This window comes from Eumetopias jubatus, unplaced genomic scaffold (genome assembly GCF_037043125.1).
Source record: "Eumetopias jubatus isolate StellerSeaLion01/CBP00866 unplaced genomic scaffold, mEumJub1_p1.0 scaffold_17, whole genome shotgun sequence".
Taxonomy (NCBI): Eukaryota; Metazoa; Chordata; class Mammalia; order Carnivora; family Otariidae; genus Eumetopias; species Eumetopias jubatus.
In genome coordinates this window covers 36,493,873-36,517,457 of record NW_028274823.1, presented here as the reverse complement: position 1 = coordinate 36,517,457, position 23,585 = coordinate 36,493,873, and the positions used below count along the sequence as shown (strand labels likewise).

The window sequence follows — 23,585 nt, the reverse complement described above, 5'->3', positions numbered from 1 at the left end:
TAGGGCATTTTCTTTTTCTTACGTTTTGAATTTATGTACATGTTAATTTGGTTTTGGTTTGATTAATAGCATCTTTTTAAGAAGGGCAAAGTCGTATCTTAGTATGCAAGTTTCTTGTATCTTCTTCTGTATGCTATCATCCAGTACAGGGGTCACAAACCTTCTCTGTAAAGTCCTAGATGGTAAATATTGTTGACTCTTTGGACTGTACGAACTCTGGTATACCTCTGTAACACCAAAACAGCATTAGAAAATATGTAAATAAACAGGTGTGTCTGTGTCCCAGAAAACTTCCTGTACACAGGTGGTAGACCATATTTGTCCCATGGGCCATAGTTTGCCAATGCCTGTTGTAACACAGTGATCATACACATGCACACATACACATGTACAGTTCACTCTTTTTCTCCTTCATTCTGTAGAAAAAGTGGTTGTTCCTTATACACAATATAAAAAGAATGGGAGTTACAGCGAAAGGGCTTCACCACAAATTATTTATTACAATAGTGTAATAGGTTTTCAAAACACTTGACCAAATTCTTTAATATACTGCACCTATATCCACACTCATTTGGATTAAACCAGCATGACTATACCAAACATAATTTTTTCCCAGACCATGTGATATCTTGGAGAGTGTGTCTGTTCTGAAAGAGACTTAAGAGATATGGTAGGGATATAAGTAACCTCAAAACCCCAGATTAGTTTATAAATTGGTTCAATCTGCCAGGGACCCTTTCTATCAGAATTGGTCAAAACCATTGACTGGCCTTCTGGACATATCTCAGTCCACATCTGAACACTCAGAACTAAACAAGAATTGTTTCTGGGGACTTCGTTCTGTCGGATAGATATTTTCGTGACAAAGTGTATTTATTTTACAAAGACACTTTTTTCTCCAACTTTAACATAATTAGAGTGTTGTAGACAAAACCACAAAACAACTCCAAGAGTTACTCTGCATATTTCAGTGACATCTTTTAATACAGAGCTCTTCTAACCACTGTGCCACAGCGCTGTGTGCCGAGAAGGAGCTACAGAGGACTTTTGATCCTGTGACCCTTTCAGTTTGGGGGAAGCCAGCCTGGACTTAGAGGGGGACCTGGAGCCTGAGGGCAGTAGTCACCTCTGGCAATGAACAGCCACGTCTGTTTATTTCAGTGTGTCACACACATAGTATCATTTTTCTATGTGCATGCCTAAGGAAGGGTTGAGCCACACTGTTTTAAAATACATAATAAGACCAAGATAGATCCTACTAAGGTCATTGTACTTCTTTCATTTCCAGATTTTTAGTTAGCCCTTAGTGATTCAAAACTATTACACATTAGTCCTGAACGACTTGTATTACCAGTTGCATTCTGGAGAAAGCTGTGTATCTGTGGCTCACACAGGGCGGTAGTCTCCGTTTGCCTCCTCGTGCCTTCTTCACACCCAGGGCTTCACTGTCGGTGGATGGCTTCCAGCTGTAACTAATGGATTCATTGCAGCCACTTCTCATGGAGTCTGGCTCCTGAAGTGTCCCTGTCACCTACTAGTTCTCTCTAAATGCATTTCTCTCTGGGTAGTTTGTGGCTTTTTTATGTAACACGGGATCAGCTCTGAAGGGAGGAAGTTAGTTATTTTCTTGACCTTAGATCATAATGTCGTGTCTTTACAAATACATACCATTTCATACTACTACACCCTTAAACACAAGACCAGCAGCAACATACTTCTTTTTATTGATCTTAAATTTATTACTTTGCTTTTTACTACTGTAGTTATTGCTAGATTTCCTCATTTCTGAAGCTTGCACACGAGAAATATCCATGTAATAATGGATTTTTGTAATTTCTGCCATGAACTCTCTGTCCTCATCTCCCTTCATGAGTATTCTGCCTCCGGGTTCTGCTGTGGCCATATTTCCACAGGTAATGATCTACAGGTGACTGTGCATAGACTGAAATGAGTTGTGTAAACCATATACGTGGTTAGTACATTTCAGAATGTGAGATGCAGCTTCCTCTAGAGAATGAACACACAGCGCACCTAGTAATGGTACGGACTTCACAAGGCTGTGGGGATTAAAAGAAGTGATGCACATGAAGTCATTTTGTAAATGGTAAAACACAATACAAAAGTAATGTTTTATATTGTTAGGAGGGGTACCTTAGATATTCCCTTAGTATAATTTTGCTAAAAATACGCCATTTTGCTTTTTCTGTTTTCACTTGTTGAGCAGGTTTTCCTTCTGTCAGTACCCATTCGTTATTTCTATAGCTGCAAAAAAAATCATTATTCAAAGAGACTCAGAACAACAGATGATAAGCATCGCAAGGGTAAGCCAGCTACAAAAACATATTTATGCTGACTATAATCAATATAGTGAATAATTTAATAAATACATCAAATGTCTTGTGAATTGTTCTAGCATAATCAGGAAATGTTAAAAATAAAATTCATTTCATAACTCCCTCCAAAAGTGCTTAAACCTGTTCACGATACAGGAAGGAGATAGGCCTCATCATTATATTATAAATAGAGCAGGAAGACGCAACACCTCTCACAGACCAAAGTACTGGGAACTTGTTGGACATCATGCTGTGGATACCACATTCCAGCTGCACAGTAGCCAGCACAGCACCAGCGGAGACTGCAGCGAGAGCAGGGAGTGTCCCTAAGAGCACACCACTCAAACCACTGCAGTGTGTCCTCGGTTTTATGAAAATCAAATAGGAACAACCCCAAAATTAGGAGATGTACAACCTTGGGAAACTGAGAAATATGTCCAAAAGAGGTGAAAGATGTTTTATGGATTCTTAGGAAACCAAAAGGCATAGAGACCCATAGAAACTGGGATAGCAGCCTGATTGGCTGTAGGCAGCCAACCCAGCAGGATGAAGTTTATCTCTCGGCCTGTCCTTACGTGTCTCAGCACAGCACAGGAAAACTTAACGTATGTTATCTAAGAGAGATGGACTGAGTGAGCAGTTTTTCTTTTGTTAGAGCTCTAGACTATACATTTCAATGCCCATATATTTTGAGTATCTGCTTTCGGGACACTCACTACTTTAAAAATTAGAGGGAAGGTTGGCAGTAGTCTTAAAGAGATCCTCAAGATAAAAAGAAATGATTTCCATGTCTTGTCCAAGAATATAAAAACATTCCTAAAGTATAAATTATAATACTTTAAAATGCTTTAAAAAATAAGAAATGTTTATTCTTCAGTAATTCAGTTCCCAGAAGGTGAGTATTTTTTTCTATCACAGAGCAGGACAAAAGAGTTGAGTGACTGGTGACATCCCAGAGTCAGCTCACACTGACTATGAGAATATTAGAAGAAACGTTATTGCCTGTGTGTACCAAGGGAGTTCCAAAGCCACTCTACCCCCCTGAAAAGTAAATTTAAACAGGTATATTTGGCATCAGAATTATTATTTAATCTCAGGTAGATTATTGGCTCAAAGATTAGTCTATACAGCTAGTCATTTGGCAGTTTCTGTTAGCTGCATTTATGCAATTTCATGTGCCTTTTTAGTACTTTTTTACTTTGGGCTATGACTTTTTTATATTTGTAAAAAAAAGAAAATCTGAAGAGCTAGAAGTTTATCTCCGTTCCTCTGAGCAGTTTTCTGCCATGTCACTCACACCTAAAACACCAAATATCTCCTTTTATGGAAATTTTCTTCTAATTGAAAGGAGAGTGGCAACTGTAGACTCTGTCACAGGCTGTCTTCCACCGAGCATGGACACAAGTGAGGAGAGATTGAAGAGTTAAGTGGCATGATCTGTTCTTATGGGTGTTTCCCAACATTTTAACTTTTGCAAACAGCCACACCACTTAGAATTAATGGCTGGTGATTCTATTGACAAAAGGACAAACAGCCTTACAGGTAGTTAATGTAAACAAGAGCTTATATGGTATCTGAAGTTGCAAAAGAGATTCCCCAACCAAAAATAACTTCCTCATCAGACTGGGCCTAAATTCTACCTTTTAGGGATTACTTCTTTCCTTCGAAGCATTTTCTATTAAATATTCCTGATGGGAGGAGTAACCACTAAGCCTTGTCTACCATTAGCATCTTAGTATAAATTTGTTTGCTGGGTATTTCCAGTGTGGTGGCTTTCCAGGAGCTAGACTATGAACATAACATAGGAAAGGGTAGGATAATAGGTCCATGACATAGGATATCATCCCGGGAATATAGATCTGTCTGAGCATCAATGGGCGAACCCAGAGAAGAAGAAAAAAAGCAAAACTATTAAAAGCCTTTAAATTAGAGAAATAAAGTGCTCTGAATTAGAGTGTTTTATTATAGTAATCTACAAAATCATGGACATAGCCTTATACAGATTTGTAGTATTAAAATTTTATCTACTAAAGCACTTCACTTAATGTCTGAAGTGTCATCTCTAGTCTACGATAATTTTTCTTTCCTACCAAAGAAGATGAAGTAGTCTGATAAGAATTATTTAATTAAATTAAATTCTATAAAGTGAAATAAATTACACAAGCATGTAGACTTCCTGTGATACTTAAATATTTCTAATAGGTATTTTTAATGTGTTCTTTACATACTCATTACTTATATTTTGAAAAACCATAGATTTTTTTAAATTACCCATATTTCCATTACCCAGACATTTCCATTACCCAAACATAACATACCCAAACTGTTAATATTTTAGTAAATTTTCTTTTGATATTTCTTCTCTATATTATCTTTAAAAGGCAATAGAGTTGAAACAATTTTGTATACACACTTTTGTTCCCTGCTTTTTTCACTTGTACCTTTCTTAAATATTTTCCACGTTATTTACATAATTATAACCATCCATTTTAATAATTGTATTATATTACATTACATAGATACATATATATTTCTAAAGTTTTGCTTTTATAGGTAGTGCTGTGATGAGCATCTCACTGCATATTTTTTGTGTTTAGAAATCCCAGAAGTGGAATTATTGGGACAAAGGGTATTAACATTGTTAATGTTTCTGATAAATGTTGACAAATTACTTTCTAAAAGTAGATTAAGGGAGAATTTTCCAGTAAATTCAGTATCTAAAAAGCTTAAGCCAGGTTTATCATCAATAGTATATACCTTTTTTCAAATGTTCCCATTTTATGTTTATACTTATTAAACAAAAAGCTTTGCTATTTGAGAGATGAGACATACAGAAACTGTAATGCAACATTCTTTACTATAGAAGGTGAATTATTTTTGGTCCTATATTTTGAACCCCCTTTGCTTACAATTGCTTCAAAATGAAAAGACATATACAATAAATATATAATAATTTGTATAATTGAGTTTATGAAAATATTTATGTGAGAGATGGCATAGAGAAGGATATAAGTGATTTTTACTACAGTGCTAAAATATTTTAAATGAAATTATAGTTTAAGTAAAAGTAAAAATGTTTGCTTTCTTTTTTAAATAGCAAAGTCTGGTGGATAAAGTATCTCGAAGACAGAGACCTGATATGAACATGTTATTTCTAAATATGAAAGTAAGACGGACACATCTGGTTAGTGATTCGCTTGATGAGGTATAGATCATTTATTCTAAAATAGTACTAATTGATTAAAGCTTTAAATAAATTCTACAATATAGTGTATTACTAAAGTCTTAGTAATCTGTTTTTCATTTTTGTATGCCAGTAAGTGTGCTTTCTCATACTCTGGTACCATCATTAAAATCAGTTGTGTATTCACAAATAAGCCTTATGTTCATTATTTATATGTTTATTAATGGTTTGTTGTTAACTCCCCAGAAAAGGATTTTATGTAGAACACTTAAGTGAGCAATTTGTGTTTCTGAATATGTAACTTAGATTCTGGACCCACCTTTGTTACTTGTTGGGTATGTAACAAGTCATTTTAACTTCTCCAGGCCTGAGATTACTCATCTTTAAAATTAGAGGTCTGACCTCCAGGGGATATTGAGTGTACTCAGGCCCAAACCTGCTTTGTTTGTATGGAGCTTCATGTATGTACAGTGCTTCAGCCAGATCTTCATGTGGCTATTACAAGATAATGGCTAATTTCATTATGTGATTTTTAAAATCAGGAAGGAAAGTTAAAGACAAGGAAATGAAATATTTTATGATATAACCTGCTAAATTAAAATCTTGGAGGCAATATGATACCAGGAGACAGGAACTTTGGGCAAGGTACTTGACCCTCTAATTCTTTCTCTTGATCTCTACAACAAACATAATAATGTTTAATTCACACAGTAACTGACAAATTATTGGATGAATGGATGGAGTGTTTTGTGACATTGTAAATAAAGATTGCCTAATGCATTTCCCAGAATTAAAAAAGTTAATTTCCTTTTTACTGCCCTTTGTTCTTCTCTACCATATAATTTTTTCAAATAGTTAACCCGGAAAAGAGCAGACTTAAAAAAGAAGCTGAAAGTTACATTTGTAGGGGAAGCTGGTTTGGACATGGGTGGCTTGACTAAAGAATGGTTCCTTCTTCTAATTCGCCAAATTTTTCATCCAGATTATGGTGAGTATTCAGTTTTTATGAACAGTGTTTCTTCATAATTGTTAGATTAAGTAGGCACTCTTATTTTTAACCTACCCTATGACTTTATAGATATTTTTGTCGACCATAAATGTTGAATAATTTAAGGATTGCTATTTACATATTTAAAAGTGAGCAAACTGAGGATTGAAATGTTCATTATCTTACTGGGAATCCTACACAATAAAGACTGAAAGTATATATTTGTAAGGCAGCATCCTCATCTTTCCTGAATAAACTAAATGCATAAAAATTTGTCATTGAAATAAAGAATATTCAGAATTTAAAAACAAGACTGTAGTTTGCTCTACACTAATATTTGAAGCCTCTTTAACTAGAATTTGATCCATTTTGATAAATCAGAATTCATTAATTAATTTTTAAGACAAAAGTAAGCTTTGAAATTTAAATTTTATCTTATTTAGAGAAAACACCTATATAATCCTTAGTGTCTATAAAAGATTTTTCTTCAAAGAGAGTTTTAAGTGTTTTTCTTACCCTTTATTTTGTATATATGTATATATATCCTCTTTCTGGCAATGGAAAATAGAGATGACATGGATAAATTAAAATCTCCAGATAATCCTCAAAATTAATTTTGATAACTTATAAAACTATTGTTTTTATAAAAGAAAATCAACTGATTTAGTTTTCTCTTTTTAACCCATTTATACCCTTGGTTCAGGATGCCAATAAACAGTAAAATGCTCTTACACATCATTGTGCATATATTTTATATATTTTAACATGAAAGATGGTCTGTAATGGAACTATTGCTGAAATGTCTTGCTTCTAATAGATGAGATATGTACATTTTTAGTACTTTGATTTTTTTTTTAATCAGTCATGTTAATGAAATTATGTTTCTTTTTTTCAGGCATGTTTACATATCACAAGGATTCACACTGCCATTGGTTTAGCAGTTTTAAATGTGATAACTATTCTGAATTCCGATTGGTTGGAATTGTATCCTTTAAACGTTCCACTAGGAGGTGCTAGTACACTAGAGATTTTAAATTTTATTTGAATTTTGGAAAGCTGTTCACATTAAGCCTTTTATTCAGATTTAACATTCTTGTCAAATTTACTAATAGATTTTGCGGGGTGCCTGGGTGGCTCAGTCGTTAAGCGTCTGCCTTCGGCTCAGGTCATGATCCCAGGGTCCTGGGATCGAGCCCCGCATCGAGCCCCGCATCGGGCTCCCTGCTCAGCGGGAAGCCTGCTTCTCCCTCTCCCACTCCCCCTGCTTGTGTTGTTCCCTCTCTCGCTGTGTCTCTCTCTGTCAAATAAATTAAAAAATAAATAAATAAATAAAATCTTTTTAAAAAAAGGAGGAAATGGAGATTCAGAGAAATGAAGAAATTTAAAAAAAATTTACTAATAGATTTTCAATTATTTGCAGTATCATAGCTGTATGTCACCAGACTTAATTAAAAGGAATTACGAATTTTTTATATTTTTCTCTGAAAATATCTCAAAATAAAAATAGTTATTTCCTATTTCATATATTATCTGAATTATCAGAAAATTAGGACATTTTTAAAATTAAAGTATACTTTCCATTCATAATGAACTATTTTTCTGTTCTTTTACTTTGTGCTTATTTCGCTTAGTTTAATAAATTGAAATTGTGGAAATTAAATCTAGGTCTTTAATATGCCCTCAAATCTGGAAACATCCACACAAAAACTGAATGGAATGGGAATATTTGAAGTATATGGCATTATTGTATAGTGTTTTTAAAATTATATAAATCCCTGTGCCATCCTCTGATCCCTATCAGGTGTAGTGGAGAGGACATTCCTGCAATGGGTAGGGGATTGGAAAAGATAGCTGCCACATTCACTTTTTTAATTTTAAGAAATATAATTGTCTGTGAAAGAAAGGAGGGAAGAGTAAATAAATGAGCAAGCACTGGAGATACCTATGTTAAAAGAGGGGAAAATATCCAGCTTTAAAATGTTTACCATCTAGCTGGGCAGATGACCACCAATTCAAGGTCATCAGACTCATGACTCTTTGACATTAAGTGCTAAGGAGTTCTGAGAAGGAAAAGGAGTCAGTGTATTCTTCCCAGACAAGGTAGAGGTTTAAAAATGGAACAGTTCTATCTGATGAGCACAGAGCTGGAGAGAGTAGGACACAGACTAGGAGAATGGCTAGAAACCAGGATGCATTGTCCTGGGCTTGTTACAGAGAAGTGTGCAGGCCCCTTGATTGAAGCAGAGGGCACCCTGAGTTACAGAGCACACCTTGAGCAAAGGAATCAGGAGTGATCTTAGGGCTGGAATGTTCAGTTGCATTTGTTGAAATAAATCCTGAGGAACGTATATTGAAATTGGGAAAGTGGATGGAAGAAAAGTTAGCAGGGAGAAAACTGCACATTAAGATGGTAAACCTACTTTGAAATTTTATATATGTTGTCATGTCCAAAGGTCCACAGCACCAAGTTCCACAATCTGGAGTGTTCATCAGTTCTTAGACATCTGTATTTATAGTGTTATCTACAGTAATCATTTATTGAATGTTTCAGTTTCATTGAAGGCCTGGGTCACCAATACTCACTATACAATGAGCTATTTGAATTCCCTGATATATATGTTAGTCATACTTTACATTCTTTCACAGCTTAGATTTGGATGATATTTTGACTTTCTAATATTTATAATGTAGTATTAGATCTTACTTAGCTTAAATCACATTTTTAGAATGGTGCTATCCATAAAATCATAAGTTTACTAATTGGCTTCTTTTGCAGTAGGCACTAGTTTCTATTGAATCATTACCCAAAAGAGCGAGCACATTAAGCATATTTACATATGCTGCATATTTCCAGTTAATTAATTAAATCTAAAATTAAATGATTATAGCCACTACTATCTCATTATTATGTGTATTTATCTCACATGCACACTCACAAAAAAACTATAGAAAGTGAGATTGATGCCCAAAAAGCATGATAATATGTAGGAAATATATAGGAAAAATGTGACATGGTAATGGATTATCATCATGTAAGTAGGTGATAGATCTAACAAAGGTGAGAGGTAAAAACTGAGAACACACATTCTATATTGAGAAAGTGTAGGTGGTTCTGTACATATTTTCACTGTAAGTTTCAGGACCAGAGATTTGTTGTTCTAGTAGTCCTGCCAGCATTGCATTCCTAATACTTCAGTTTTAAATATGGTAAGGCTTCGGAGTTTACAGGAAATGTTTTATAGTGAAACCTGTAATAATAATTATAAAATGTTTTGAAGATTGCATGAAGAGCCATAATATAACAATTTTTTTAAACTAGAAATGCTTTTACGAAAAGGGCCATTGAAACAGGCTCTTTAAAATCTACCCTGTTTGCACCACCTGACGTCTTAGTGGTCCAGCAGAATTCCCCCACCCTCGTCTCGTCCTTGCTTCAGCCAGCACGGGCTGACCTAGTGTGTAACGGAACACTGTAGTCTGCATATGAAACTTCCCTGTCAGAGGGCGCCTGGGTGGCTCAGTTGGTTAAGCGACTGCCTTCGGCTCAGGTCATGATCCTGGAGTCCCGGGATCGAGCCCGCATGGGGCTCCCTGCTCCGCGGGGAGCCTACTTCTCCCTCTGACCCTCTGACCCTCTTCCCTATTGTGCTCTCTATCTCTCATTCTCTCTCTCTCAAATAAATAAATAAAATCTTTAAAAAAAAAAAAAAAGAAACTGCCCTGTGGCAAATCTTCCTCATCTGCTAAAAACCTGCCTTCAGGGTTATAATTTTTAAGTTTTAATGAAAAATGCTTAGAACTTGTCCCTGTGGTAGATGATCATAATTGGTAACCATCATAGTATTATGGTCACTATCATTGTTGCTATTATCACAAGTATGGAAGTATATTAGATTTCATTTTCAGTATCTCTCTCTAGAATATACTGCTTGGTCTCTGTTGATACGGTTACCTATAAAATAATATATCTATTCCTTAAGTTACTATTAACTTTCATTCTGCCTTGGCAAATTGAAATACTCATTGTCTTCCAATTTTAAAAATTATTTTCAGTAATTTATCCAGCCCATATGTTTAGATTTCCTTTTGAGCCTATAAAATTAATGACTTCTTTAATAACTTGATATAATAATCTTTATTTGACAGCTGAAATATGACATTTAAAACCCCTCTTTCAGCAAATGGATAAGTTACATTCTGCCATATAAGTAATAAATAAAATGTAATTGGGCAGCGTTTATATATATAACATCTGTAGCTTTTAACCTCAACACTTTGTGTACACTCCAAGTAATAAAAGCCTTTCAAGTATTTCTGTAGGAGAGTAATTGTTTGGTTAGCCTGTCAGCAGCGTGTCTGTACATCTGTGTGTGTGTTGTGTGATTGGCCGTGTCCATATGTTTATTCAGTTCAGCTCTCTTTACATAGTCTGTATTTAGTTTTAAAATAGTTTAAAATGATCACCAAAATTAGTAGTGTATTCTGCACTGGGTTCTGAATAAATTGCTGCTTCTAATTATAAAATCACCAACATCATTTAAATTTAGAATAAATTTAGAAAGTGTTTTCTTGTATGTCAAATAATTTATGAAACGTCTGAAATTGCTGTCTGTTGTGATCTTAGATAAATTTTCCTGGGGAAATCATCAAATACTATCAACCGACCCCTCCCCCCGTTCACGTGACTTTTGGTAGTCAAGGAATTATAATATGTAAAATAAAGGGAAAATAAAGAAAAAGAAGTGTGTGGGATTAATTAAAATCAGTGTTAGGTCTGAACTAAGTATGCAAGAAATAGACTGATGCATAATTCAAAACTCGTTTGTTGTCATGGATTTTATGTTAATGCTTAACATTCAGTATGCATAGCTTATGGGACTAGCTGTTTATAACAGCATTACCTTGGATATTCGTTTCCCCCCCTGCTGTTACAAGAAATTATTGAGCCCTCCCATCATTCCTAGTGATCAAAATATACCAGTAGGCATCTGCAATGTGACCACTGATGACTTGTGTCAGATTATGCCTGTAAGTATAAAGTTATTAGCATCTTATTCCTTAATGCTACATCATCTTCTCTTCCACCTGAAGTCTTTCTCCTAATGCTATTCTTATTTTTAAATATAGTTTCCCTCTACCTATGTTACCCATCTCCTTCTTCATCTAGCTTTCTCCTTCCTCATAGAGGGAAATCACCCACTTTGCTGCACTCCTAAGCTCTTACAGCATAGCAGAACAGGCTTTGAAGTGAGAGAGACAGAGATTAGAATCCAGGCTCTGCCACTTACTACCTCTGTGGACTTGGCTAAGTTGTTTAAACTTTATGAGCTCTAGTTTCCTTATGTGATCAATGGGATAGCAAAACTTACATACGGGGCAATTATATGAGATAATAAAGCCCTTAGTACTTGATTACTTCTGTGGATTCTTATTAAGATGATCCTGTGCTATATCAGTAACAGTGTCGGCAAAAACATTTCTAAAATAAATACAACAAATGAATTTCACGGTACTGCCTCTTGCAACATTCCTCTCTTCAGAAATTAGATATCTCATCATCAAATTTAATCAAAGGTTAAAATTTAGTAGAGGAGGGGATACTATACATATCCTTCTGATAATCCCCTATAATAATATTATTTTTTACAGCTGACTTTTGATAACTGTTGGTCAGCAGAAAATTCTTGGTAATATCTTTAGCAAATAGCCTAGATGTGGAGAATCTCTGTTGCTAAGTATGCCTATCTAAATATCCCTGTTTTAATGATCCAGTGAGTTTGGTGTAGGAGGTGCCTTCCTGTGGAAGTTGAGAAATCTCTCCAGAACATGTTTGGTTAGAAAACTACTCTTCATACTCCCCAGGGGGTTGATACCAGACACATTTTTGGAAGTTGGGTTTAGGATATTTTCAATTAAGGGCATAAATCCACATTTTTGTAAGACTTAATAGTGGGGTGCCTCGGTGGCTCAGGTGGTTGGGCATCCAACCCTTGATTTTGGCTCAGGTCATGATCTCAGGGTCATGAGATCAAGCTCCAAGTGCGGCTCTGTGCTGAGTGTGGAACCAGCTTAAGATTCTCTCCCTCCCTCTGCCTCCACCCCTCCTCCCCGACTGGAGCATGCACACTCTCTCAAAAAGAAACAAAAAAACAACAAAAATGACTTAATAGTTAGAAAACTAGTATGATGTGAGAGTGCACAAGTTAATAGAGCAGACTCTGATTAAGAAACTGAAAGTTTGGGGCGCCTGGGTGGCTCAGTTGGTTAAGCATCTGCCTTCGGCTCAGGTCATGATCCCAGGGTCCTGGGATGGCCCCACAGTTGGGCTCCCTGCTCAGTAGGGAGCCTGCTTCTCCCTCTCCCACTGTCCCCTGGCTCGTGCTCTCACTCTCTCTCAAATAATAAATAAAATCTTTAAAAAACAACAACAAAGTTCTCCCTTCTATAGTCTTGTATCTGCAGCACACTAGCTATGACTCTGGATTATTCACTTAATTTTCTTACCTGTAAAATATTGGGAATAGACTAATCTCTGAGTTACCATCTCATTTTAGATTTTTGTAATTTTTTTAATTGCACATATTAAATTTCTGTCAAATTTTTTACCACTTTTCTAATTTTATTACTAGTTTTTGCCAATAAATTGCCTAATTTTATGATTAAAACTATTCAAATTTGGCTCATTTAGAGCCAACTTTCTTTTTTAGTTAATGGATATTTTATGAATGATGACATTGAAATATTATTTTATATTATGGAGCTGAAGATTTCACTGTGCTAATTTCATATTCTTATGTTGGCGATTTAATAATGAATCAAGATTCCTACAGCGTGGTGCTAATAAATGCAGTAATATTCCACTGTTTCCTTAGACGAACCACCAGGATTGTCCTGCAACAACAATAAGAAATCTTCCCAACCTTAACTTTGTGAAAATTACACTTGAGGGTTTTAGTTCAGAACAGAGGAGACTCGAGCATATCCTTGAATCAGCAACTGTGATATCTCTTATGCTTAAGTCACTCCCAAATATGTTGTATTAAATAAGGCCAGGAAGGGTATTCAAATGGTGTATAAAAACAGTATTCAGTATATTCACACACTCTTTATCTAATTATAGGTTTACAAAATCATAAAAAGTTTATACAGGTAATTAATGGTATTTTAGAAATAGCATATTACAGTTAAAAGTCCAAGATTGACAATATAGGTAAACAAAAAAAAAATTCTCAACAAAAATAGGGGTTTGAAAATACAAAGTCTGGAAATAAAGGGTCTATAGTCCCAAATAAAACAGATCTGAATACATAACTTCATAACCTATTGACTTTGTATTTTGTCATTAAAAATTTCATCTCTGAAAGATGGTGGTAAGTCCTTTCCCCTGGGTTTACCTGGTAGTCTGTGGAGTTCTTAAAAATTGCAAACTCCCAATTATAATTTTCAGCACTCATGATTTTTATTAATAATTGAAGCAAATGATGACATTCATACCATATCTATGCCAGCCTAGATTTGTATAAAAATTTCTGATTTTAACAGAATAGAAAATTTATTATGTATTTAAGATCGTTCTATGCTGTTGTTTACCTTTTCCTCTAATAATTAAAAATAAAACTTTAATTTTGTTCATAAAACCTGAAAAATATTTTTAAATATTGGGTCAGTTTTTCTGTTTGTAAATCTTTGTTCACGGATAACATAAGTTATAGGAAAATACTACTACTGCTGTTCCCAACTCTGGGGGGAAGAGAAGGGCACTGTAACCGAAATGTAGAAACCGAAATGTAGAAACCATGTATGAACTGTGTTTTGATGCTTAAAAGATGAATCCTAAGACAGCAGATTTTTAAAGAATATACATTGAAAAATACTTTGAATTCATAAATAATAATGTTGCTGATAGCAGTGAATTATGATGGAGACTGTGCTCTTCGCTCACTGCATAAGAACAGATCCGAGTTATGCCTCTGTCATTTGAACTGGATGTTTTCCTCTTATGTGACTTTTCCCAACGAGTTTTTCCAAGACTTTCATGTGATAGAAATCATTAACATTTTGTGCCCTGGAAAAATATATCCCAAATATTATCTTTAGTTCAAAATCTGAAAGAGTCTATCTACTCTATCTCACATGTGAGTTCACTATGGTAGATCTGCTTAACTATTTTAGGTAATATTTGATTAAAAACTCAGGTAACAGATTTCTTTTTACAGGAGTTGGCCCATGGGTTAAGTGAACTCCTGTCCTATGAAGGCAATGTTGAAGAAGATTTCTACTCAACATTCCAGGTACCGTTAAGAGCAAATAGCTTTCTGTTAACCATGTATTTCATATACGAAAAATGCCATTTGTTATTCAATATCTATCATTAGAAAAGAGGAACAAGGATTAATCAACACACACCATCCCTTATCATAAAGGATCTTAACCTGATAATGCAGAGACAGTACAGCAGACACGTGTAGATGGCCAGTCAAGGAAAGTGCCTAAAGAAGCTCCCCAAGGGTGCAGTACTCTGCCAGGCAGCAGGCATACTGACTTAATTCAGCTACTTTCTCAGAGCTTTTCAGCTTCTAAAAATAAGCCTCTCCTGTAGCTTCAATACAAGAAGTTAGGAGCAGAAACTAGTGGATCAGACCAAAATGGTCTCATTTCCTCTCCCCTAACAGTAATTGGGAGATGGAAGTCAGAGTAATCCACAGAGCTCCAAAGACCTGAGTATTATCTAAACGGCCACACAAGTCGATGAACAGCAGTAAGGTATTCAGCTGTGCTCCACAGAGAGGGTTAAGTCCCTGTAGTTTGTATATGGGGGTGGGGGTGGGGGGGAGGCATGCTCTTAAAGGTTTACAAACCTGTTCATGGAAGCCTATTATTATATTAACCATACCAATAAATATCTTGTGTTGGAATCTCCCAACAGGTTTTTCAAGAAGAATTTGGAATAATTAAATCCTACAATTTAAAGCCAGGTGGTGATAAAATTCCAGTTACCAATCAAAATAGGAAAGGTAAGTAGACACCATTTCTTAATTGAAATACATGAATATTTACCATTTACTTTTACTGTTTAACGGATGTAAAATTGCTTTCCAGAATATGTGCAGCTTTATATTGACTTTCTTCTCAACAAATCCATCTATAAGCAATTTGCTGCATTTTATTATGGATTTCATAGTGTGTGTGCTTCAAATGCCCTGATGGTGAGTTTAAAACTAAATTATGCTTTCAGTTAGATCTTGTAATACTATAATAGTGACAGATAAGTCCTTGAATAGATAAGCTTCTAAAATAGAAAATATTTTTTACTTTTTAAAGGTAGAGCTAGAAGTAAAAATAGCTTTCTCATTTCAGCCTTAATTCTGTAATGGGAGAAAAGACCAGTCAACTCCCTTTTTCTTTCCTTGGGCTCTGTCTTATACTATGTCTTTTGGGGCTTTAAGAATTTTCCTTAAGAGTAGATGAAGAGATCCCATAGGCTCAAGGTCTTAATACCGAGGGACTAAGCACAGAAAACAGAGTTAACAGGTAAGCTCCAGGGCCGAAGCCACAACTTCTGATTAAGGAACATATTTCTAACTGCTTCCTGCTGCAACTCTGAGTTACCTTTTACCCATAGGAAGTAGTTTGTCCTCAGAGTCATGATGAACTCTGGTTGGTTTGACATGTCTTAGCCAGGTGAAGATGGGTCAGTGCCATTTAGAACACCATGTCCGAGAAAAGTCAGTCTTCTCAAGAAGCCCTGCTCTCCCCCAGCTACGCAGGGGGCGCTAGTCATACCACATGTATCTCCCCTCAGTTTTAGTATGTGTGTTTGGAGTAAGGTCTTCCATTTGAGTTATTGTTATAGGAGAGAACTGGTTTTAAGGTAACCTCTGTCACGTATTTGTTGTTAAAAGCACCTCTGAAAGAGGAGCACTTAAATTGAGCTCTAACTGGGTTTTGTCTGTGACACACTGCTACTTGTGGGGGTGGAGGGAGGGAAAATAAGAATTAAATGGCACAGCATGGTCTCTATTCTTAAGTTTTAATCTCTTTAGGTGAGGGACAACTTATGTAGGTGAAAAAACCAGTGAACTACACGAGGCAGATATAATCAAGTACCCAAACTCTACAGTGCCCCTGGGAGGTGTGTGGTCTATTGGAAGGAGGCTGGAATAAGCTAAGAGAGTTTCAAGCAGGCCTGAGGGGGCGGGGAAGAGTTGTCATTTGAATTCATGCTTAGTCATCTGCTTGTTTTTCTGGCAAACTGCTAATTACTATTTGCAAAGGGGAGAGCCTAATAGTTTGACAAGATTTATAAATTTTCAGGAGCAAAAATATCTTAACCTCAGTAGAAAACTAAAAATGGAGATTTTTCCTTAATAAAAATGGCTTGGTTTACTATAAAGAAGTCATATGTTTTGTAATTTGATTCAGTGAAGATAGTTCCAATTTCATTTTTTTATTCATCACTTTTTATTATCATTTTTGGAAAATAACTATTGGCAGCTGCTTCGTCCAGAAGAGGTTGAAATTCTGGTCTGTGGAAGTCCCGAACTGGACATGCATGCTCTGCAGAGAAGTACTCAGTATGAGGGCTACGCAAAAACAGACTTAACTATAAGGTTAGCGCATTCTACTTCTGAGCGTCAGCTTGCCGGAGAGGGGATGAAAGAGAGTGTAACTTATTTGTATCATTTACAGTCTTTGAATCAAGTAAGTTAGCTGAAATATTGTAGAGTCCCACACTGCCTTATTTTATCTTCAGAAAGTAATGTGAGAATATTAAATATGAAATCACTTAGCAGTCCCCTTGGGAGAAAGTGATATAAATAAGGTTCTACAAAAGTATAGAGATTTGTTTTTAAATCTTTTTTTAGAGAGAGAGCATGTGAGCTGGCGGGGGGCGGGGGGCAGTGGTAGAAGAGAGAACCTTAAGCAAGCTCCCCACCCAGTGTAGAGCCCAACACGGGGCTCGATCTCATGACCCTGAGATCATGACCTGAGCCAAAATCAAGAGTCAGATACTTACCCTACTGAGCCATCCAGGTGCCCCAAGATTTTACTTTTTTAAAAAATGACTTGGGGGGCGCCTGGGTGGCTCAGTCGTTAAGGGTCTGCCTTCAGCTCAGGTCATGATCCCAGGGTCCTGGGATCGAGCCCCACATCGGGCTCCCTGCTCAGCGGGAAGCCTGCTTCTCCCTCTCCCACTCCCCCTGCTTGTGTTCCCTCTCTCGCTGTATCTCTCTCAGTCAAATAAATAAAATAAAATCTTAAAAAAAAATGACTTGGGTTCTAGAATTTCGGGGATGCTATACTTATAAATAGCATTTTACTAGCACTGTGCTGAAAAAAAATAAGGCTTGTAAATTATAGAGGAGAAAAATGGCTTTTGTACTATCTACTGTTGGACTACTTTTATAATTCTATAAAGATGTTACTTTTGGGGTGCCTGGGTGGCTCAGTTGGTTAAGCATCTGACTCTTGATTTCAGCTCAGGTCTTGATCTCAGGGTCTTGAGCTCAAGCCCCGCATTGGGTTCCATGCTGGGCATGGAGCCTACTTAAAAAAAAAAAAAAAAAAAGTTACTTTCATAATAATGTTAGTCAAAAATCTAACTCGTATATAGAAGCTTGTCGTTCCTTAACTTCACATTAAGGGCTATTATGTATGTTTAAGGGAAGTTTTTTCCTTAGAGCTTACTTTATGTTACTTTATTCTGATCTGCAGGATTTTTGACAAGACATTTTATATAAATTTCCTTTGGTGTTCTTTAGATATTTTTGGGATGTTGTGCTTGGATTTCCTCTTGATCTTCAAAAGAAGTTGCTACATTTTACTACAGGAAGTGACAGAGTACCTGTAGGAGGAATGGCTGACTTGAACTTTAAAATCTCAAAGAATGAAACTTCTACTAACTGGTAAATTTCCAGATTGTAATTTTATTTTTAATCTGTAGGTTTTGCTAATAATAATATGTTTGGAGTTAAAGGATTCTTTCAATCAGAAGTCATTTTTGTAGAAAAAAAATCTTGGGAGTAAATATAACCTTGAAATGAGAGAGAGTATGCATTAAAGTTCTCTGTTCATTTTTGAGACTTACCAATACCAATAATTCCTTTCTATCAACTTTTTACTTTGCTAAGTCAACTGCTTTGTAGTCTCTTTTAGAATCTAGCTGGCTTTTAGTTGTACATTGTATAATGTTCATTTTTATTTAAAGGTGTTTTTTATTAAAAATATTAAGGTGAGTTTTTTGGCTTGTATTATAGTTAGTACAAGAAATCCTCTAGTAGTAGTCCTCTTTTTCTTTTTAATCTAGTGCGCTTTGCATACGAAAGTAATAATGATGGCTTTGAATGATGGCTTTGTTTTCTAATATTATTGATGGGTTGATGCTGATCTACTTGTTTTCCCAAACACCTTATAATATCTAGAGCTGATTTGAGTAGATGCTGCTTTTATTAGAATCATTTTTTTCTCCCACCCAATATATTCCCTGAGCTTTGTCAGCTCTTCCTTTCATTTTAGACCTGGACTCTGTCCTTTCCTTTCCCACGGCCACCACCCTGATGTAGTTGTGTTTAGCTTCATTCCTAGCTTATTCAAATAGCCTTCTTCCTGGTCTACTTGCTCAGATTCTTCCCTTTTTAATTATTTTATCTTATTAAATTCATTTTCCTTAACACTGCTTTGCTTATGGTATTTCCTTGGGCCATAATAGCTTTACTGCTGCTCTCCTTCAGTTTAAGTTCTAGACTCTAGAGCCTGTCCAATAAAGCTCTACAGTCCTCTCCCCAAGATTACATAGCAGGGCGCCTGAGTGGCTCAGTTGGTTAAACGACTGCCTCCGGCTCAGGTTATGATCCCGGAGTCCTGGGATCGAGTCCCACATCGGGCTCCCCCTTCTCTGTGGGGAGCCTGCTTCTCCCTCTGCCTCTGCCTGCCACTCCCCCCTGCTTTGTGCTCACTCTTTTTCTCTCTCTCTGTGTCAAATAAATAAAATCTTAAAAAAAAAAAAAGATTACATAGCAGTTTTCCTTTCTTGTCATGCTTTAGTCAGCAGGCTATTTTGCTGTTCCTTAGACACATTTTGTCCTTTCCTTTTTCATACTTTTAAATGGTTCTCCCAACACATGACATTCACTTGCTGTCTCTCTACTCAAGAAAGTTCTACCCCTCCTCAAAGACCCAGTTTCACATCAACTTCTTCTGTAAAGCCAAAAATCATCATTCCTTTGATTCACTCCTCAAATATTTTATAGAAATCCTATGTCACTTAGGATCTTGCACCTTTATCTTAGTCATTTTGCCCCTCAGGGCAGAGGCCATGCCTTATACATCTTTGTATTCTTCAAATAGCCACACACATATTAGGTGCTCAGTAAATGTTTCTTGAATGAATATTTCAGTCAACATCAACATTATATTAAAATACAGAACAAATATTTATATACGTATATATATAATTAAGAAATGTCTAAATAAGATTTACATTGAAAGACCTAAAATGAAAAAAAATTCAAAAGAAGCTTTTTTTTAAGGTTATAGTCTTATTTACTTAACAGAAATTAGTTTTTCAAAATATTGATTAACAAAAATACTGTCAACTTAAAAAGAGTAACCTGAGGGGTGCCTGAGTGGCTCAGTTGGTTAAACGCCCAGCTCTTGATTTTGGCTCAGGTCTTGATCTCAGTGTCATGAGTTCAAGCCCCACATTGGTCTCCACACCCAGTGTGGAGCCTACCTTAAGAATAAGTAAGTAAGTAAATAAATAAATAAATAAAAAGGATAATGTGAGTAATTTAATTTAATACAAAAGTGATATTACACCTAAACTTTTCCTATTGTTATTTCAGGGATTATTTTGTAAGCACATGTGGTTTAGGCATGAATCTTCCACAACTCTAGGATTTGCAGTAGGACATTCACGTAGATTAAATATAGTTGTCCATCAAAGATGTGTACATCACCATTGTAGATCCACTAGATTTTTGTTAAATAAGAATGTTAAATTTTTACATGGTAACAGTATTGGTGTGAGGTAAGGCTGATGTGGGTTTGATTAATGGGTCTACAACTTTACCAGCTCTGTGGCGTCGAACAGATTACTTAACCTGTATGTTCCCATGCTTAGTTTCCCTCATCAGTAAAATGAGGATAACAAAAACCACTCTTTAAGTTGCTTTGAGGCTTAAATTAAACACTGCATATAAAAACACTTAGCACAGTGCTTATCGTAGACCAAGCACTCAGTAAATGCAAACTGATTGTAATGATTTTAAATCTTTTAAAACAGAGGGCTGTCAAAGTTTAGTTTCTGATCCTACAAACTTGTTTGAAAATGTTCTTTTCTCTGGCACATTCCCCATTTTTATTCACTGACTTTTCCGATGGCTGTTTTGATGCTGCAGAGGTCCTCAAGTCTGCAGGATGAAGGAAGGGCCTAGGAAAAGGGCAGCAATCTAGAGTGCAGATAGACAGTGTCATCAGGGAGAGGCTCGGGCTGGTCCAAAAGGTGCAGAGGATGGATGCCGCGTGTGCCTGAGGGCAGTGGCACTGAGAGCACGGGCGTCAAATATCCAGGAATGTTCTTTTTATTATTTTTGGACAGTCAAGACTGAAATAATAATAACAGTTGTATTATCCACTATTCTGCCGGATGTTTTATGCACATAGCTCTTTAAATCTTTTAAACAACCCACTTGGATAGTTCACCCTGCTGTGGTGACAAGGACACTGAGACGTGGAGACATGAAGCCAGTCGAACAAGATCCCACGGCCAGTAAGTTGGGGAGCCAGGATTCAAATTCAGATCTGCCTCCAACAGTAATGCCTCTAGGATGCAGGTTTCACAAGAGCACAGGGACATTGACCGGCTGGTCTGTAAACCCAGCCCCGGTGTCTAGAACAACGGTGCCGATACATAGTAGTAGGTGCTCTGTAAGTATCTGTCCAGTGAAGGAATTAAGGAGTCGCCTCTTGGCATAGCGAACTAGATTTGAGTTGGCCATGTTTGATAGTAGCTTTGCACTGATCCAGTATGTATTTTGAGACTTAGTATCTCTAAAAAGAAATTTTTTCCCCTAGGTTGCCTGTGGCCCACACCTGCTTCAATCAACTTTGCCTTCCCCCCTACAAGAGCAAAAAGGACCTAAAACAGAAATTGATCATTGGAATTTCAAATTCAGAAGGTTTTGGACTTGAGTAACCTAGAAGACTTGAAATATATTTTATATGTAGCATTTACTTCCCTCTTATTGTGCCTTTAACCTTTTCATGTCTCTGTCTCACAGCACCTTGACAAAGCTCACTAACTTTAAAATACTGATTTTTTTTAAATCAAATATGAAATATGTTCAGTGGGGGAGGCATGATTTTCTAAAAACACAGAAATTGCTTGAGGAAAAGACCAGATGGCAGAGACAGATGTGGGTCCAGCCATTCCTTTTTATAGCACTTTATGATTCTCCATAGGTCCTTTCTCACCAGTACTCCACTGGGAAAGCAAAGCGCAGTGAAGAAAGCGCCGACCGCGTAGTGGCGCCCGGTGGGGCCCGGTGGGGCCCCGGGGGCAGACACATGCACAGCTCCATTCTCGTTCATGTAAGGCATGTAGCCATATTTTCATATAGAGGTAAACAACAACAGTATAAATGCTGTTTACAGGGTTTGTTTGTTTGTTTTTTGATATACTGGCTTTGGTCCTCTAAGATTCTTTTCAACTGTTGCTGAAAAGCATGTAAATAACTACATAATAGCCTGAGAATAATGGGATTTTGATAGTGCCATTTATTGCTAAAAGATTTATTTTTACAAAGTAAATTCAGGGTTTTAGATGTGTATACAGCTTTTACAAATCAATAAAGATGATTGTACAAGAGTGTTAACTATTTTCAGACTAATTGGATTTGAGGTTCTGTTCTTTTAAGTAATGTTAGTCTGCATGCACATTGGCAGTAAACTAGTTACTTTGAGTATTCTGTAATATTTGTATAATGATCATTTCTTCTTAAGGGTCAGGACATTAGAGGGGAAATCAGATCTAACTAATTGTTAATAAATTAAGTCAATTACAAGCACAAAAGAACTGTTTTTATATATAATTTGATTGATGTACAAGGCTTATTTCTAATATTTTTTGATTACCAGTTGTACTGACACACTAATTTTGGGGAAAGGCTAGGATAAGATATTTGACAAAAGTGAATACAATAATAACATCTGTGTCAAAATGATGTGGCTTGGTGTAAAAATAAAGTTCAACATTTTGGCCAAAATGTTTGTATTTCACTGGATTCTGAATGTAGTAAATTCAAAAGTACCCTTTTTGGAGTTTCAACAAGTAGCATGTAAAAAGAAACTACATTTTAAGTCAGACTGTAAATGGTTTTCTTTTTATTTACAGCAAATGAAGCAGTTTTATTGGCATGTTACAAATATTTCCAAATCAAGACTTCTCTATTATACTTTGATAGCTTTCCTTCAGGAAACTCTGAAGATACATTTGCAATAATAATGAAGCCAGCATTTAGTACCAGCATATGGTTCACAGGCAAATAATACTGTCCCCCAGTTTTTTCTTAGTTACACTGTTTTCTTACTGCTATGCTTCCTACACCCAACCAGCAGAATACTTTTCGGGTGGAGGAACGAATCAACTCGTTCTCCTGTAGGGCTGGGGCCAATTTGCGAATCTCCTTCGTTTACTGTTCCTCTTGCGAAGGAAGTGACTCTGCTTTTCCACTGGGTGTACTATGTAAAGGATTTTTCTTCTTAAAAATCTTGGAAAAGCCTAAGAGAGTTAAAGGCATGTTGGTTTTGTTTGGTTTGCTCTGTTTCTTATCCATCTGCAAATAAAACTGCTTCTCTGTTAGACTGCTTGGACTAGAACGTAGGTTTCTACTTACTAATAAGCACAAAAGAATCACGTATAAGAAATCAGATTTAAGTGTTTTAAATAAAACAGAGTTTTATTTGGTAGAGATGGAAAAATTGTGTTGGCTTGGTCTGCATGTTTAATGATGTGCTTGTTTATCGATAGCTCTGTCACTTTTAAATAAGTACACAAGCAAGCCAAATTTTTAAATGACAA

At 36.1% G+C, this 23,585-nt stretch overlaps 1 protein-coding gene across 3 annotated transcripts in view; it reads left to right on the top strand.

The window, feature by feature from the left end:
* Positions 1–21,984, top strand: part of HECTD2 (HECT domain E3 ubiquitin protein ligase 2) — a 71,766-nt gene extending 49,782 nt beyond the window's left edge. For all 3 annotated transcript variants that reach the window (XM_028098703.1, XM_028098702.2, XM_088019787.1), the window contains 11 exons: positions 2,225–2,321; positions 5,431–5,538; positions 6,373–6,505; positions 7,401–7,489; positions 11,375–11,533; positions 14,722–14,796; positions 15,432–15,519; positions 15,605–15,711; positions 17,000–17,115; positions 18,268–18,411; positions 21,581–21,984. In XM_028098703.1, the coding sequence (XP_027954504.1) occupies positions 2,225–2,321; positions 5,431–5,538; positions 6,373–6,505; positions 7,401–7,489; positions 11,375–11,533; positions 14,722–14,796; positions 15,432–15,519; positions 15,605–15,711; positions 17,000–17,115; positions 18,268–18,411; positions 21,581–21,701 (1,237 nt within the window). In that variant the 3' untranslated portion in view covers positions 21,702–21,984. The remainder of the gene's footprint in view (positions 1–2,224; positions 2,322–5,430; positions 5,539–6,372; positions 6,506–7,400; positions 7,490–11,374; positions 11,534–14,721; positions 14,797–15,431; positions 15,520–15,604; positions 15,712–16,999; positions 17,116–18,267; positions 18,412–21,580) is intronic.
* The last annotated feature ends 1,601 nt before the right edge of the window (positions 21,985–23,585 follow it).